Source organism: Pangasianodon hypophthalmus, chromosome 8, assembly GCF_027358585.1.
Source record: "Pangasianodon hypophthalmus isolate fPanHyp1 chromosome 8, fPanHyp1.pri, whole genome shotgun sequence".
Classification (NCBI taxonomy): Eukaryota; Metazoa; Chordata; class Actinopteri; order Siluriformes; family Pangasiidae; genus Pangasianodon; species Pangasianodon hypophthalmus.
In genome coordinates, this window is record NC_069717.1 from 21,048,876 (window position 1) to 21,067,171 (window position 18,296).

General features: G+C 39.8%; 1 protein-coding gene across 19 annotated transcripts in view; it reads left to right on the plus strand.

The window, feature by feature from the left end:
* Positions 1 to 18,296, plus strand: part of LOC113533118 (membrane-associated guanylate kinase, WW and PDZ domain-containing protein 1-like) — a 110,488-nt gene that overhangs the window by 52,463 nt on the left and 39,729 nt on the right. For 12 of the 19 annotated variants that reach the window (XR_008302134.1, XM_053235856.1, XM_053235841.1 and 9 more), the window contains 3 exons: positions 14,183 to 14,302; positions 15,176 to 15,385; positions 17,924 to 18,143. Coding sequence is in view for 18 of the 19 variants with exons in the window: in XM_053235856.1 (XP_053091831.1) it covers positions 14,183 to 14,302; positions 15,176 to 15,385; positions 17,924 to 18,143 (550 nt within the window). In the remaining variant the exon portion in view is untranslated. Of the gene's footprint in view, positions 1 to 14,182; positions 14,303 to 15,175; positions 15,386 to 17,923; positions 18,144 to 18,296 lie in introns of those variants that run through there. The other 7 variants (XM_053235858.1, XM_053235855.1, XM_053235851.1 and 4 more) reach the window with 2 other exon arrangements.

Here is an 18,296-nt window from a genome sequence, read left to right on the forward strand (position 1 = left end):
CCTAATCTCTTCTATTGAACTGTGTGTTCAGACTCTAAAATGGATCATAAGCTTTTGCACAAACTTATGGAGTCTGTGCCAGCTTGAGTGCACACTGTCATTAAAGCAAAAAAGTGACATACTAAATGCTAAGAAACTCAAGTTGTTGTCAGTAATATCATTTGTAATGAAAATAGTTGTATTAAATGAGAAAACAGTGCATAACAGAAGCATTTTCACAGTGCTCTCAGACTGTTGAACCCCACTATATGTGTAAACAACAATCTCGATTAGAACATTTTGAAAATCGCATTAAAACACTAATTTGAATTAACTGAATTAATCATGAAAATCGCCCAGCGCTGCTGCCCTGTGACGCAGCATGAGCATCCGTTTAAAAAAATGCAGTTGGCTGACTTCTCGAAGTAAGCACGTGTTACACTTCACCCTCCCCAGTTGCTAGCTGTCATATGATAGAGGAGAGCTGGCTGATGGGTGGGAATTGGCAGATGACCAGAGAATTGGAGGAAAAAAAACACTGCGAGAAAAAAATAAGTGTGCTAGATATGTCTTTATGTGCAATTTGCAGAGAAAACGTCACAGCTAATAACCAAATGTTAGCCAATGACCTGCTGTTTTTGTGTCAGTGACGTTTCTTAGACAAGGATAATGGCTATGGCTGAGTCCTTCCCTACGCAGGAATTAACTCATTTCTGTCTGTTTTAATTAGCTAACTAGCTCACCATACTTTAATTATATTATGTTAGGTACAACTTTTAACATTTAAACATTTTAAACAACCAAAACATGAGCTTGAGCAGTATAGTACAGTTTTCACTTGCCCGCTGGGATAGCTAATGAATTTAATTTTAGTTTATTACTGTTGTTGTTGTTGTTGTTGTTTTGGTTGTCAGCACAGTGTAGCTGTTTCTTATGAACAACTAGCCAGATTGTGGTAATAAGAGAAACACAAGCACAAGTCATCATACCTGAATGTCACTTTTTCTTGTAGCTTATAGATCACTTATAATTCTCTGTGGAGCTTTACTCTAGCTGAGCAAACATTTTTATAGACTTTGTATCTTCAGCTTAGTTTAGCTAACTACATTTTTAAAGTTAACCTGCTGAATCGATGCTGCACTGATACACCCAATACTGTAACCTTCTCATTTCCAAATATACAACTGGCCAGCAGAGAGCTAAGAACCTCATAGTGTTCTGAGAAGCCATGAAGAATGTTTCAGACTTTCAGTTCTCACATACAGCTTTAACCCTTTACTCTGTAACATAAAAGAAAAAAAAAAACCTTCTGCTCTAGTAGCAGCTCATCTGCAACATGCTGCCGATTTATCCCTGTTTATCCTTTTATTGAAGCGTGTGTGTGTGTGTGTGTGTGTGTGTGTGTGTGTGTGTGTGTGTGTGTGCGCGTGTGCGCGTGTGTGTGATGATCTGTTTGTGGCTGTGGTTTAATGCTGTAGGTAATCGTGTTTGATATTGATCATGCTGTTTGTGCCATATCTAGCTCTCGAGAACATGTCTTGATAGATTTGGTCATAATTTGGGGTGCACTCCAGATTCTGTGGATTATTATTGATGCGTGCGTGCGTGTGTGTGTGTGTATATGTATGTGGTTTATGGTTTGCATAGAGTGTGCTTCTAAGCACTTGAGTAGACACACATTAAAGTGAAGTTCAATCAGTGTGTGTGTGTGTGTGTGTGTGTGTGTGTGTGTGTGTGTGTGTGTGTGTGTGTGTATACACGTTGCAGTAATTGGTCTGCAAGCCCTGGAGTCCTCCTCTCCCTGTGTGAATATTTTTCAGCAACTTAGTGAAAGCTCTCTGTCTCCTTTCTCCTCACGATTTCTCATATCTCCCACCCTCTCTCTCTCTCTCTCTCTCTCTCTCTCTCTCTCTCTCTCTCTCTTGGTGTTGTGATAACAGTGTGTACTCCTCCCCTTAGTCATTTCTTTGTGTTTGTTCTAGAAACTTTCCTGAATGTGATGATGTAATGCTGTCTGTCTTACCAGCGATGTAGAGGCAACGAGAAACAGACTGGTATTGTGTGTGTGTGTGTGTGTGTGTGTGTATATATATATATATATATATATATACATTCAGATTGCCTGAGGCTATGTCCACACAAATCTGGATAAATCTAAAAATGCATCTTTTTCTCTACGTTTTGGCCTTTGGACCACACTGATATGGTATTACTGTCCAGTGAAAATGGAGCTTTTTCGAAAATGCTGTCCCAAGTGGATAAATTTGAAAACGCCGTTTTCACGTAGTGTGGACTGAGAAAACGGAGATATTCAAAAACAATTATGTATTGTTAGTCATGTGACGCAGTCATGTGACCCAGTAAACTCAGCAGGCTAAAGCTTCTTACATTTTTACACGTGTGCAGTAAAGGGATGTAAGCGATTTCGGACGTTTCAGTGTAGATGAGCAAAGACTATGCTTTTTTGAAATCACACTGGAATGGAAAAATAAGGCTGGTAGCCAGGTAAGCACTTTTTCGGTGAATTTCATTCATTTTCAGTTTTCATATTTGTTACTGTAACATTTGTAATCTCTGCATAGAACAGAAGGAGGACCTAAATGTGTGTATGGATGGTTTATGGTTGGTTTAGTCTTACAGTAGTGTATCCCCCCCCAAAAAAAAAAAAAAAAAAAATAACACACACACACACACACACATATATGTACACATACACACACACACTATTAAGTAGTCACTGGGGGGTTAAGAGCAACAGATGTTTGGCTTGGTTTGGTCAGACAATGAGCTCCCTGAGCTGCTGACAGCAGGCAGACGACAGGGTTTCAGATATCACCTCATCTCCCCTCACCAAGTGTGTGCACGGTGTGTGTGTGTGTGTGTGTGTGTGAGTGACGGATCTCTACATGCTGTTGGGATTCTGTACAGAGCCCATGTGGCTGTTTGCTTTTTTGCTTGTGTATTTTAAGAGAAAGTGATTAAGTTATAGTCTGTCATACTCTTTCATGCGCTCTCTCACAACACACAATAAGCAGCATGTCTGCGCAGCTTAGTCAACCGTCTGCTCAATCCACACCGCTTGTATTCTACAGGTGCAAAGAGCACTTTGATTTTATCAAAAAAACTGATACATACACATTCAACAATGCCAGTGAACCATCAAGGTGTGATCAGTCATAGTAGAGCCAGCTGTAACTGCAAAACCTTTCAGTTAAAAGACAGTAAACAAACAGCATCTGTGTGTATTGAAGTATTATTGTACAAACACTTTACACTGCAGCTGCATTGTAGTAGATTGTGGTTTTAAAGTGCCCCTGAACTCAAAATTGGTGTTTCAGGAGGGTTTTTTTTTTTTTTTTTTTACCTGCCCTTTAGTGTTATGAACACCAGAATGATACTATATCTGGAAAAAAGGAATTTTGGAGATATTCTCTAACTTAATTCTTTTTAAAGAAGGAGGAGTTTGTACAAGGTCATGATTACGTGACAACACCTCTAAGAAGTGCCTTTAACAACTTGGAATTCTTCAAAGCTGGAATTTGTCGCTTCCTCAAACTGAGCGATTCTGTCTTTATACACCATCAGTAAACTTCTCCTTCTCCATCTCCTTCTCCAGCTTCTCCATCAGTAAGTCTCTTTGCTGTTCACCATATTTAACTAGCTCACTAAGCTACTGTCAGGTTTGTTTAGATTGTGGTGTATCTTGAACGCTATTGGCTGTTGTGTAAATCAGTCGGGCCCTTCAAAACGACTTCCTGTTTCAGAAGGAAATAAGTCAGCATATGTACGGAATCAACTCGCATCTAAGAAGCCGTTTCATGGAGAGGGAGAATAAGTAGGGATATATGTATATATGAAACGCAGCAGGTTGGAGACAGAAATACTGGATAAAATGGAAATCTGATACACGTTTCAGAAACACGTCCGGTATTATTTTACATTTACACGTGAAAGAATATACCTGGGTTGTAACATGAGTTAGTTTTACTTTAGTACATTTCTTGTCAATATAATGGAAGTGAATACCAGCCTAATAAAGTATTGATTATCTATAATACAATGTGAACAGTAAACCAGTATAGATTATTGCTTTTTCACATGGAAAAAAATCATTCACTATCTGTAAATCTAGGCCTCGTGTTTTGCTGCATGGTTGCAGCTTGGACACATTTGTATATTTCAGCAGATGTTATCAAGGGCATCGTGTTTCATAGGCTGAACTAGCTTTCTCTTTTCTATAGGTGTAATAAGGTTATATAGAGAGTTGTATAGCATATTAAAGCAGGCATTAGAGAAGTATATGATGCTAAATTGCTAAAAGTGGTGTGTAATATAAACTGGAGAGGGCTGGAGATACTGGAAGAAAAAGCTGTGTAGCAGTAAAACTGATTAATGGCCATGTTTTCTCATTGCTATAGTGGCTATGTGTGTACCCACCTGAGTTCTGCCTCAGGGTGGACAACTACAACTATCTGTGCTACGCAATCGGAATTTCTGTGTTTGTTAGAAAACATGATTTCACTTTCTCACTCATTGATTTACTCAACAACGAGCGTACAACACCAGACACCGGCAGCTATTTTAGATACTCTTTAAGCTACACAGTTGGACAGTTTTTGTGGAAACTGTGGTTTGACGGTCCACTCGTGAGGCAGTGTGCTTCTTAAGTGTCCAGGTCGACGTCTGTCTTTCAGCCCGGGAGCTGTAAGAGGAAAGTGGAGGTCAAACGGAGGTGAGTGTAATGGAGTGTATTGGCAGGATCTGCCCGTTTTAATTATACAACAGCAGTGGGTCATTTTTAAGTGTCACTCGCTGATTCCTTCCAGGAACATGTAGTTACATAAAAATTATTCCAATTTATTTCTGGAGAATTTGACCATGTAAGTGAATTAACTATATCTGAGTCACATTTTTAGTGATCAGTAGTGTGTCAGTAGGGTGCAGAAATGTGATGTCACAGTGACGTTAGAGATATTAATTAAGGAATAAATCACTTGGGGGTGTGCTGTTATACGAAAACAATTAACAACACGGTGGTGCGATGTGGCCTAATGCCAAGCGGAGATATGGATTTACTTTCCAATAAGTGTGTAATTCCTTTTATACCTCAACTATTAGCCACCACTTTATCACTTACATTATGGCAGCTATAAACAGTCATTCCCTCACCAGCCACTCGTTTTTTCTTCTCTCTCTCTCTTGTAGTTAATAAGAGAAGAAAATGCAGCTTGTCATGTTAGCAGTAAACTGTAAAATCCTCTTTCCTGAAGACGTGTCAGCAAACTTAAAGGAACAGCTTTACCTCTGACTGTTACAGAGCACTGATGCTGGAGATTCCTTCCAAAAATGCCAAAGAAACAACTTCAAACAGAAAACTTCACCATATCTACGATTACAGATGTTTCTTAAAGCCATTTAGGTGGAGTGTCTGCTGTACAATTCTCTCTATTACTATAGGACGATAACTAGAATGACTGCATTTGCCTTGCATTTGGCTGTGCTGTCAGAGCTGCTGTTACAGGAAATTAATCAACACCTTCTGACTTGATTGATTCAACAGTGCTGTTGAGTGAGTTACTAGCTACTAACAATCTCATTAGTTTCCTTCTTGTTTTTTTTTAAATTTTTTTATTTTTCAAATCAGAGCCATTATGCCACACCGCCAAAAAACAACGTTCAATTTATTTGCATGATGTAAGCAATGATGTAAAACATTTCAGAAAGAGAAGACAGCTGCCTTAATGCCGTGTTGCCTCAAGTGTCTTAGAAGGCATGTTTTGATAGCTTTGAAGCTAGCTGTAAACAAACTATTTGAGCTGTGCTCTGGAGGCAGCAATACATCACAGCGTTGCCAAAATACCCACATGTGCTAATACGCACTAACCCCAAAAGCTGTATTATACATGATCTTTGAAGAGACTAGAGTGAATGTTCTGTGACTACACCAGCTATCAAATCAGAAATCAAAACAGGAACAAACTGTAGTATGGTATACTATATATACTCTCGTATATGCACACCATCTGTTCTGTCTGTGCTGCTGTTTTCTGACACCATTTTTCTTCTCACTGGTTCATGGAACGGACGCAGAGTGTTATGGTATATGTAGAACTGTGAAGGGTAAATGTAATGTTAAATGAAGGTATGTATCTCATCAATCAGCATTATATACAAACAGTCAATATGGACACCATTGGCAGCCTTTGTTATGTTTATGGATGTACTAGTAAATAAATAGTTCATGCAGACAGTATGTTGGATCAATCCCACAATGCAGTATGACATGCTGTTAATTCTTAAACCCTATGTTTTTTCTTTTTTTTTTTGCTGTATTCTTCAGTGTTGATTGGCAGAGCTGAATGTGCTCTCACCTCATCCTCAGAATTGTTTCTTTTCCCCTTATCTAATTGCAAATCTCAGAGGAAACAGCATTTGCATAGAAGTAGCAGTGATTCATGGGTACTACCACTCCTTCCTTACACAGATGGGTTATTGTAGATAAGATGTAAATGTCCAAGAGTTCAAATAGTAGATGTTTGGCAAAATATTTTTGGAAGTTCACATTAGCTTATTAAGCTTGCAGTTGCTCTATAGAGTTTTGCCCTGTTTTACCAAACTTTGCCCTGATTTATACACCAACAGTAGATTTCACGAATTTTTTAATACAAATGTAAAGCCGAATGTGCTTTTTATGTCTCTTTAGCCTTTAGAATATATATCCTAGGTTAGGGTAAGTAAGTGTGCTATCTTTTTTGGTCAGCCATGTGTACACTACACACTTTCAAATTCTCCAGAATCGCTGACCCTTTCACACTACATGACTGTAATCACTTGTGATCAGTTGTTTATTGTTGTAGGGGTGTATGCACTACATAATCACTCACAGGCGAGGCCCACACACTACACGATCTTTCACCTGGAGACATACAGAACACGCCTGATCCTCACATCCTGCTTTCTCATGAAAGTAAGAGTGACTGTCTCTATTTAGTGCAGAAACACTTAAAAAAATAAGAAATAAGAGAAAATATGGAGGAAATATTGTTTGAGAGTCATGACATTTGTTTTTATTTTTTCTGATCCTACAACCATTTGGGTAGGACATACTATATAATTTCTTATAGAATTTCTTATATGATTGTGCATACATTTTTCCCTCACCTCCCACGCAAATAAATGGATGATAAACTGGATTCAGGGATCTGCTGCGCATGACAGCAGATGAATTTGATTTCCTCTTTGACCCTCATTGGCTATCTCTTATCTCAGTGTTTCAGCTAGTAGCAGAAGGATCCACACTACGCGATTCATCTCCAAGGGAATCAAACATGCATGAAAATATCAAGAGTCTCGCTGATTGCTCACAGACTGAGAAAATTGTTACACACAACTACACAAAAGTTGGGTGGGCGGAGTCACCAAGCCCCAAAATTAGTCAGCAACTGCAAAATCAGGACCAAGTGTGCTCTAGGTGGATGAAGGACTTCATTTCCCGGAGTGCAGTGCAGTGTAGGTGAGAAAGTAGGTCACACCAGGGTTCCCTGAACTCTTCCATATGCTATTTATAGTCCATGTGTGTGGTTTTTCTGGTACACTGTGGTTTCTGTCCTGTTTCACAAAATAGGCAACAGGAATTTAAAACCAGGATAGCCTACATTTTATACACTTGATTTTAGTGGGTTATGATTTCCACCACTGTAAAAAAACAAAAACAAAAAAATATATACTTCACAAACTCCTGAGGGAAACACATGATGGCTATACATGATGGTGTGTAGTTTTACAGAGTGTTCACTTTTTCATTGTTTTTCATTTTTGTTCATTGGATTTGCAAAATATGACATGCCTCTTATCCTGTTCTTTTTGTCCTTGTTAATTTATTAAATCTGCGATATGTTCACCTTAATTAAATCTACAATTCAGTCCCTTTCAAAGTGAAGGCTGCATGGCTGCATTTGTCCATCTGTAAATCTGCTAGCTAATCTAGTTAGTTTCTAACATACACAGAGTACCACGCCTTTACATTTCACCACCCAACTGATGTAAAAAATATATTTCACATTGTATTTGAACTGTTTTATTTCCTTGTCTATCAATTTACTCCCATAGCTGGCTTCAAACATCACCACTGTAACATCTGGATAGCTGAGGATTAGAAAATAATTATAGTGGACTAAGAGGTAACCTGCATCAGGAAGCTGTGAGCAGGTTTGCAGAAAAATACAGGGTGTACCAAAAGTCTCCATACACAGGGGACTATGTACGCCAGGAATACGTCAGTTGTACCTTCGTCAGTGGATGTTCATGGACGTCCACTTCTCGGTTGGTCCGCAACACTTCCAGTCTTTTTGAATTTGTTAATAAGTTTGGCAACAGTGTCGTGTGTGTGATTTGCTTGCCATGTTTCCTGGTAAAGTCCATCGCAACCTTGCGACATGCTTCCCGATACAGCCATGAGTATGATTTCAATACGTTCTACTTTTGTCAAAGGCATTTTTAAAAGCTATCTGAAAAAATATATATTATGAACCAAGTATGAAAAATTTTGGAAGATATTTTGCTAAAAATGGTTAATGTCCCCTATGTATGGAGACTTTTGGGACACGCTGCATTTACCGTACCATACAGCCAGAGGCTTTCAGAGGCTTTTATTTATCACTTGGGATTACTTTAATTTTATATGATTAATTGTGAATTTACATGAATTGTGAAACTACATAAACTGATTGTTGTAGCTCACCATCCACCGTCCATAGGAACACCTGTATACCTGCTCGTTTATGCAGTTATCTAATCAGCCAGTCATGTGGCAGCAGCACAATGCATAAAATCATGCAGGTACAGGTCAAGAACTTCAGTTAATATTCGCATCAAACATCAGAACGAGGAAAAAATGTGATCTCTGTGACTTAAACCATGGTATGGTTGTTGCTGCCAAATGGATTGGATTGAGTATTTCAGAAAGTGCTGATCTCCTGGGGTTTTCACACACAACAGTCTCTAGAGTTTACACAGAATGGTGCAAAAAACATCCTGTGAGTGGAGGGTCTGTAGGCTGAAACAGGTTGTTGATGAGAGAGAACAGAAGAGAATGATCAGACTGGTTTGGTCTGACAGGAAGTCTATAGTAACTGAAATAAGCACTCTTTACAACCGTGGTGAGCAGAAAAGCATCTCAGAACACAGAACACATCAAATCTTGAAGTGGATGGGCTACAACAGCAGAAGACCACATCAGGTTCCACTCCTGTCAGCCAAGAACAGGAATCTGAGGCTATCATGAGCACAGATTCACAGAAACTGGACTGTTGATTTTTTTTCTAATCATTAATCTGTTAACCTGTTACGTGGAACATCTACCGTACAAATCCCTGTGTAAGTTGTTCTATAGAAACAATAATGTATTCTGTAGAAGTGATAATGTATTAGAACGAGTGAAGTAATATAAACCTTGCAGCTGGAGCTACTGTCGGAGAAGCTGTGATAGAAATTAATCAACTCCTTCTGAAAAATCAGAACCAAGCATTCAAGAGCGCTGTGGTTTAAGAATTTATAAGATGTATTATGCATGAGAGTCGTAATGGTAAAGGAATTGTAACTGAAAATGTGCTCTGTGGTGAATAAGTGTTTCAGTCACTTTAGTTAGAACAGGTAGAATGGCCGTGGTCATAGAGAGATTTCAGCCGTTGCATGTATTACTGGATATTGGCAAGTTAATTTGATTATCAAATGTGATCCAGGTGAAGTTGGCATGAACTTGTTTACACAGCATGTTACACTGCAGTGCTAGGTTTAACAGTCCGATGAAAGGCACACAATCAGCTCATCTCAGAGTGCTTTATTTGACCAGTCTGGCCATCCATCACACTTAGGCTTACCGTGGACACGAACATTAAGTCCAGGTTAATACACAGACGCCTTCACGACCCCATCAAAAAAGCCAATTGATTTGTTTCCTTCTCCTTCTATTACCTCTTTCCTCCATTTCCGCTTTAGAACAAAATCTCCTTTAGGCCATGCTGCAGACCGTTACAGTATTTTGTTAGTGTATATGTGTGTGTGTATATATATTTGAGTGCCCATGTTTTGTTGTGTACACAAATACAGATGTGGGCGAGGTTCCTGTTCATTGTATGAAAGATATCATTGTAATATTATACAACACAAACTATTTGCAGTTATACAAGAACAGGTAGGAACATAAATGCATTGTTAGATTGCTTACTGTTTATAACGTGTGTGTGTGTGTGCGTGTGTGTTTGGGGCGGGGGGGCGGTGGACAGGAATATCTGACAGTTTTGAACTTGTGGGGATATTCTTATTGGTCCCTACTAGGAAAACTTTTTTTTGTAACAAAACCTGCAGCTTTGTTTAAAAAAAAAAAAAAAAAAAAAAAAAAAACAGGTTTCTTTTTGTTGCTGAGGTTAAGGTTAGGGATAGATTTAGGGATTTAGGTATATAGCATTAATTATCTGCCTTCTAATTATGTCAATGGAAGGTCCTTACAAGGATAGTATGAGAAATGTGTGCACTCATAATTGAGGATCAACATTGTGCTGTTAGGGTGTGTGTGTGTGTGTGTTTGTGTTTGTGAATAGTGTGAACATTAAACATGGATTTAAATGGCCATTACATGATTGCTTTCCATAGGTGCCTTGTCACATTTCTGTCTTTCGTTTGTGCTCTCTCTCTCTCTCTCTCTCTCTCCCTCTGCCTCTGCCCAGCATTTAAGCTTTAAGCTTGCCATCCCTTGATGACTGGCATGTTTACATAGACAAAGTGCATGGCAGTGACCCCACCCCCATTGAGCCCTGAACCAATAGACATTCAGGGTGGAGAGCTAATTTGCCTTCTTTGTGTGGAGCTGGTAGAGCAGAGGAGCCGGAGCAGCTGCATGCTCACAACTGCTGCTTTTTAAAGAGTCCTGATTTCACTACTTCTCTCCATGCTAGCTACTAGCCTGCTGATTGCCTTAATTCACACTCTGCAGTGATCTTCAGCTGCATGCCAGGAGACAGGGGTTATTCGTGTGATCGTGTAGCCTCAGACATGGTGTGCTTGTCAAGTTGTTATTGGTCTCGACGCTCTCCACGTGCTCATGATGGCTGATGAAGACATAGAAAAGATCGGAATATAGCTACAGCTGTCACGTGGGAAGCATCAAATCCAGCATGTGGGTATTCTGTTTTCTTTCTAGTAGCACTGTGCCTACAGTGAGTGGATTTTTTTAGTACTTCTTTGCTAACCAGTTTACTACCCTGCCTTTGACCTACAAGCTTAACGTTGTGTTAATATCACAAGGAGCATGGCAAGTCTCTTGTTTCTTGAGGCATGTTCTCATCAAGGCTTTGACGAGATCTGCATATGTACACAAAGTTCCATATCTGAATAATACAAGACGTTTCCTTCTAGAAAGTTGGACAGAAGGTTTTTTTTTTTTTTTTTTTTAGTGGTTGTCCGTAGCAACAGCTCAGGATGTCTGGCAGTCGAGGTGTCTGCTGAGATGTACATTTTCATCTCTGTGTACAATTATTATGGCGTTACTGTCTCCACATGACACTTCAAAAATGAGCTGCAGTATAGATTTTTTTACCCTAGTGAATGACTAGTCCTCATCATGAAAAACTTTGCCATGTTTTATATTTCTTTCTTAAACCTCAGGGCTGGATTTGGCTACGTGAATAACACTTCAGGACAAAAGTGGTTCCAGACCGTATATACACTGAATACTGTCTGCAGTGTTAAAAGAATTACCTTGAACACAGATACACTAAATGTATTGCTGCGTGTTTTTTAAATGGCACTTTTTAATGTTTTAGGCATTTATTATCACTCTGATAAACTATTGTGCCAATACTTAAGTTAGAACTATACTTACATATATAAAATATCAGCAAAAATGTCATTATATTGTTGTATATTGAGATAAGAATATGAGTAGATGCTTTTATCGGAGCTGGTTATGTAAGAAAAGACAAAATGTAGCATCTCCTACAACATCATGTTCTATTAGTACTTACTATGGACAATATAGCACTAAATAGTGTTCTGTTGAAACATACTGTGTACATGCCAGTGAGGCACTTGATCTCATACAGCACTGCATTATGGATGTGACCCCAAGCTAACAGCATCCTCATTATCCCATTTGACCAAGCAATTGAGCAGAAAGCACTCTCCTAACCAACTGCTAGCTAAAATTGGGTTAGGTTTGGGTTAAACAGATTCAAATTAAAATAAGAAATATATTTTTTTCCTAATGCAGTGGGAGCACCAGAACACAGGAGGTCAGCTACCATCCCCAACTGTTCTCAAGCCCATCGCTCGGGTTAGTTAAAGAACCTGTGAGCCCTGGTGGAGAATCCCTCGCTGAATATGAAAAGACCCATCTGTTTTTTCCATCTTAACTAGCCAGAATAACAATAGTGATTTAGGGGAAGACAAAGGAAGAAGCTCATAATCAAGGAAGTGAGCGGTGAAAGACAAAACAATAGCTGTGAGATTTAACTGTCAGACACTTTCCTGAAACAATGCCCTGCCTGGATCCCCGCAGAGATGCAAAAGGAAGCCCGAAAGGAAAAGGTTAGATAGTCACAGTATTTATGTCCGAATCCACCATTTCATCCAAAACTCACGTAGCTCATAGTGCTTTGGCTTATGTCAGTTTCCTTCCAGCTGCTCTGTCTATCTGTTGTGTGAGTGACTAGAAGCATGAAATAGTAGTTTTAAATGTTAAACTCATTTTAAACTGATCAGTGTTTGGAAGAGACATGTTATAAAACGAAGGGCAATAGGTTTCCTGTCTACCTCATTGACTTTAAGATTATATTGCAAAATTGAAAATGCATACTAAATGCATGCTTGGGTGAATAGAATGAGAAAATAGATATAAATTCTTGAAAATATTCAGTCCTGGAAATCTAATATTAGGTTATTAGGGTGGGGCAATGGTTAGCGTTGCTGCCTCACAGCTAGAGGTTTCGATCCTGAGCTCAGGTTACTGTCAGTGTGGAATATTGAATGCTTTCCCCACGTTCATGTGGGTTTCCTCCAGGTTCTCTGGTTTCCTTTCACTGTCCAAAAACATGAGGTAGGCAGATTGGCTACACTAAATCACCCTTAGGTGTGAATGTGTGTGTGCATGGTGCCCAGCTGGGGTGAACTCTCCCGCCTCATGCGCAGTGTTCCTGCTATAGATCCACTGCAGCCCTGACCAGGATAATGTCTTTACTAAAAATGAATGAATGAATAAATGAATGACATGCAATATATTTGAGCGTCCATTAATAGCCCTAGCTGCAGCTTAGCTGGTTTGGCATGCTTTTGTGTCACATGTAGACAGATGAACAGATGAACCACAAGTGGAGATTTCTTTCTTATCTTTCATGTCAAATTATCCTTATGTTGTTTTCATACACTCCTTGACCTTTGGGTCACATGTGACGTTCTTCACATTGTTCTGAGTATCTTTAGTGGAGAACAAATTTCGAATTTAACAGACATGATAAGGTTGTTGGTGGATGTGAGTCATTTTAAGATGAACCTTTGGGAGAAACAGTTGTCGTGTATAATTGAAAATGTCTCTCAGCTGGAAACGCTCCAGTAAATGATATGCTAGAAAAGAGTGGGAATCTTGAAGTGGCCTTCTTCATGCTCGTGTTAACATGGCACATGTTTTAGTTCTAAGGGATGTTGTTGTAAGAGAGCCACTGACAGTTGCAGTCTCTTGTTGTTTAATCCACCTCTGGTTTTGGTTCTTATATGGATTTAAAATTTGTGGCATGCTTTGTTATCTAATGTTTTGCTTTGGCTAATCAAGTTCCTCTTTTGGTCATCTTTACTGGTCCTCTTGTGATTGGTTATCTTGATGAGATTGAGGGATTGGTTAAAAAGTCACATACTTTGCCAAAAACTGGGTAATAGTGAGTGAAAGCTACCTTTTTTAGTATTCTCTTTTTGATTTGCATTCACATCTGTGCACACACATCTGCCTTCATGAGGATCTCAAAGCATGTCTACTGTATCAGCTTCCATGCATGTTGTCTTAAAATTCAGTTTTTCAATCAGAATTCTGTAAAAATTCAAAATGAAGAGCGATGTCTGGAAAGTAGAGAACAGTACTCATTCAACACTAAAAAAAGGTCTATAGCTGTGATTTCTCTGCTGAGCTATGCGCCTTACGTGTCCTCTCTTCCCTTTTCAGGTACCACACGGCCACCTCGTGAGGGTGAGCTTCCAGGGGTGGATTACAACTTCCTGTCCGTGCAGGAGTTCCTGGAGCTTGAGCAGTGTGGAACCCTCTTGGAAATAGGAACGTACGAAGGTGCGTGAGAACGTTCAGGTGTTTTCTGTTTACTGCAGCCAAAGTACCGGAACACATATTCCCCTGTCCTGTCATTATTGACATGATGAAATGGAAACTAGTAGTGTTGATCACATGTATGTGATGGAAATACACACACAGACACACACTCACTTTCACACAGGTGCAGGGATGTTGTTGCCTTGGCATGCACACGTTCAGCTGGACAGGAAGGCAGGAACATGCCCACACGTGCACACACACACACACACACACACACAGAAAAAAGTGTTCTGTCCTCATAGTCCTTCTGGTGGCAACTGACTTTGGCACTCAGCTTTAATCTGTCTGGCACTGTGTGTGTCGCTTCTCTCTCTCTCTCTCTCTCTCTCTCTCTCTCTCTCTATGTCCATTACTTAATCACAGTCAGGAGACTTGAAATATGGGCACACAAGCAACAACAAAATATCATAACATTTTTCATCTATGCATTAATCTTCAACTAAAACATCTGAAGGTAATCAAACACATTTGGAAAGATTTGATTTTCAAATGTAGACTGCAGGGAGGATAAATAACCACAGATCTGTCAAAATTACGCACACCAAGATCGAACAGAAGAACACAACTGTGTCTGCCAGAAAAGCTTTCCTCCATTCCTTTACCATTCCATCCCACACATTGTTCTGGACTGTTCTGCCTCACTTTCTTTTTTTTGCCTCTTCTCAGCTTTTACACTTCTCTCATCTCTCTCTCTCTCTCTCTCTCTCTCTCTCTCTCTGTCTCTCTCTCTCTTTCTCTCTCTCTCACACACACACACACACGCACACACTCTTCTTCTTCTCTCTCACTCTCCCAAACATTAACATTCTCCCTTGATCCCACGTTTCCTAGGTAACTATTATGGAACACCCAAGCCACCCAGCCAGCCTCGCTGTGGGACAGTGATTACCCAGGATGCTTTGCGACACGCCCTTTTTGGCTCCTGGAATTCCACGCCCAAGCGCACAAAGTCCTACAATGATATACAACATGCTCGAGTAGTGCCAGTTGAGCAGACAGAAGATGCAGACTTCAACACAGACATGAATAACACTTTTACAGGTATATGCATGTCTGAGAGTGTGTGTGTTCTAAACTGATAGAAATAGGAGGTGCAGATAGAAATAGGAGGTGCACTCTTTTTGTTTGTTTTTGTTTGTTTTTGTTCACAGGGCATCTGGTTGAGACTAGGATTCCATGGGATGCAACAAAAATAGTCATGCAAGCGGGAGATTTTACTTTTATGGAGGCGCAAGTGATCAGATATGAAGTTCAAGTGATGCATTTACATAGTAACTGCCTGGAGTTGCAATGATTTAAATTAGACCACTAGTTTGTTTATATTTTGGGAAATAGAACCAACTAAATGCACTGCAAAATATTTCGGGCAGGTACAAAAATAATAACCATGTGAGTGGAAGAAAAACAGTCCTGCGCACATCTCTTCTTGAGACTAATTAAGAATTAAAGTGATGAGGAACTCTCAAAGCCAGAATTTCCACCTTTGGGTTTTTTTTTTTTCTAGTGTTTTCCAGTATTTCCAGGAGTGGTTTAGGCCACACCCACTAGAGGTTAAAATTCAGATACAGATACCAATATTTGGAGTACTAAACAAATACAGATAAAGATACATTGTGTTGCATCCCTAATGTGTGTGTGAGAGAGGGAGAGAGAGAGAGAGAGAGAGAGAGAAAGGGTGGTCACTGTAAATGTGATTGCTGCCGTTATGTGAGTACAGGGCAGGTCCATCTGGTGAGTGTGTGTGTGTGTGTGTGTGTGTAGTGGGGTGTTTGTGTGTGAATAATCAAATCACATGCAGAGATTGGGGACCTCTGCTTAGTCTCTGTGTGAGTGAGTGAGAGAAAGTAACAGAGAATACAGTATGATGCGATTATAAGCAGAGTAAACTCACCATTTGCACATTGAAGCAGTAGAATCTTTATACTCCATCCCATCATTTCAAACAGGAAGTGTTTCAGCAGCTCACCCTAAACTTTCTCTGTCTGTCGATTACAGGAAAGAATGTGAGATGGTGTTGATGGAATTAGAGTGAAACAATGTGTCATCCAACATGTAGGCGTTTAAATAGTATTTGATGCACTGGTCGAACGCGGTGTCACACTTGATAATTGCTAGAAATGCACATAAAAACAAGGATTATGGTTAGTGCTGTTTCATGCTCATGAAATCCAACTAAATCCAACAGCGTTCCTCGTTTTAATCATCTCTTTTAATCATCTTTTTTTTTTATTTTGAATGCATAATGCTATTACTTATGTTTCATTACACTCCAACCCTGTTTGTGTGTTTGACTGCTGTGAACGTACCCATGAGCTCAAAAGCATCATTTTTAAATAGTTAGCTGCTCTTACGGGGCAGATTCTAATTGCATAGCTGGATGTTTGGCTCAAATTTGTTAACACAGTGCTAAAATGTACATTTCAAACAGAGACTTTCTCATAACTAGATAGCTAAAAACTGAACTAATTTTAGTCAAACAAAAATGTTTTGACAGTCAGTATAATCTTAAGCTGTTCAGTTTCGGTGCCTCCTGTAGCCTCAGATTCTTGTTTTTGGCTCACAGGAGTGGAACCTGGTGTATTCCTCTGCTGTTGTAGCTCACCCACCTCAATATTTGACATGTGCTTTCCGAGATGCATTTCTGCTCACCATGGTTGTAAAGAGTGGTTGCTATAGCCTTCCTGTTAGCATGAACCAGTGTGGCCATTCCCCTCTGACCTCTTTCATCAACAATGAGTTTTTTGCACCATTCTGTGTAAACTCCAGAGACTGTTGTGTGTGGAAAAGATGAGCAATCATTCTGATTTCTCTTCAGTTTCTGAAATACTCAAACCATTCTGTCTGGCAATCCAGCAATCATGCCATGGTCTTGACCGGATGCTTGATGTCAACATTAACTGAAGCTCTTGACCTGTATTTGATTTTTGCATATGACTGTATGCATTGCCACGTGATTGGCTGATTGGATAATTGCATGAATGAGTAGGTGTACAGTACAGGCATTTCTGTTAAAGTGGCTGGTGAGTGTATTTTGAGAGGTTTGGCTACTGCTGAATAAATCACTGACAATATGTCTAGTCTCTGTTAGCCAGTTAGCTATTATGGATGGCAGGAAGACATGGAGGCGTTTCATGCGCATTTATAGATTCTGGCATCTGCTATTAGAGTTAAGTTGTAGAGATGTTCCTCCTGTAGTCTATTTTATTAGTTTTACTAGACATGATAAGCATGAACCATGTATATAGGTCGTTGTAATCTTTAAATTCTTGTTTAGAGGCACTTTAATAGATCTGATAACGTTGATAAATAAGAAGTACTATACTCATGCTGTGAGTATATTAGTTTGTATTTCGGTGTGTGTGTGCAATTAATTGCACAGAGGCTGTATTAACATTCTCTTTGAGAACCTTGTTTGGGCCCTGGGCCAAGAGAAGGTGATCTGAGGTCTAGCTTCTTGGTGTGTATGTGTGTGTGTTGCTGCATGTGTTGGTTCTCATTTCTGTGTACGCACTGCATTTGCATGCAGCTATAAACCTTTTTTCTTGTGTCTCCTCCTACCTTTTTTCTGTATCACCTTAGCACGTAGTCTCTTCCCCCCACCACTGTTGTTCACAGGAGACTCCAGCCGGCAGGAAGTGCACGCCCCTTCCAGCGCGCTCAACAACGTGGCTGCGTCTCCCGCGGCGACCATGGCCAGCTCCCATCATCCTCAACTGCCCTTGGAGGAAGACCCGCTCGGGCCGTTGCCAGACAACTGGGAGATGGCCTACACCGAGAACGGAGAGGTCTACTTCATAGAGTGAGTGCTACATTACACGATGCAATACCAAAGACAGAGGGCAACCTAATTATCCACAAGACACCATTAAGAGTTGGAACTTTATCGAATCTGTGATGCATTTCAAAGCTGTATTGCTGACTTGTGTGGCCCCATGATGATGAGATATTTTAT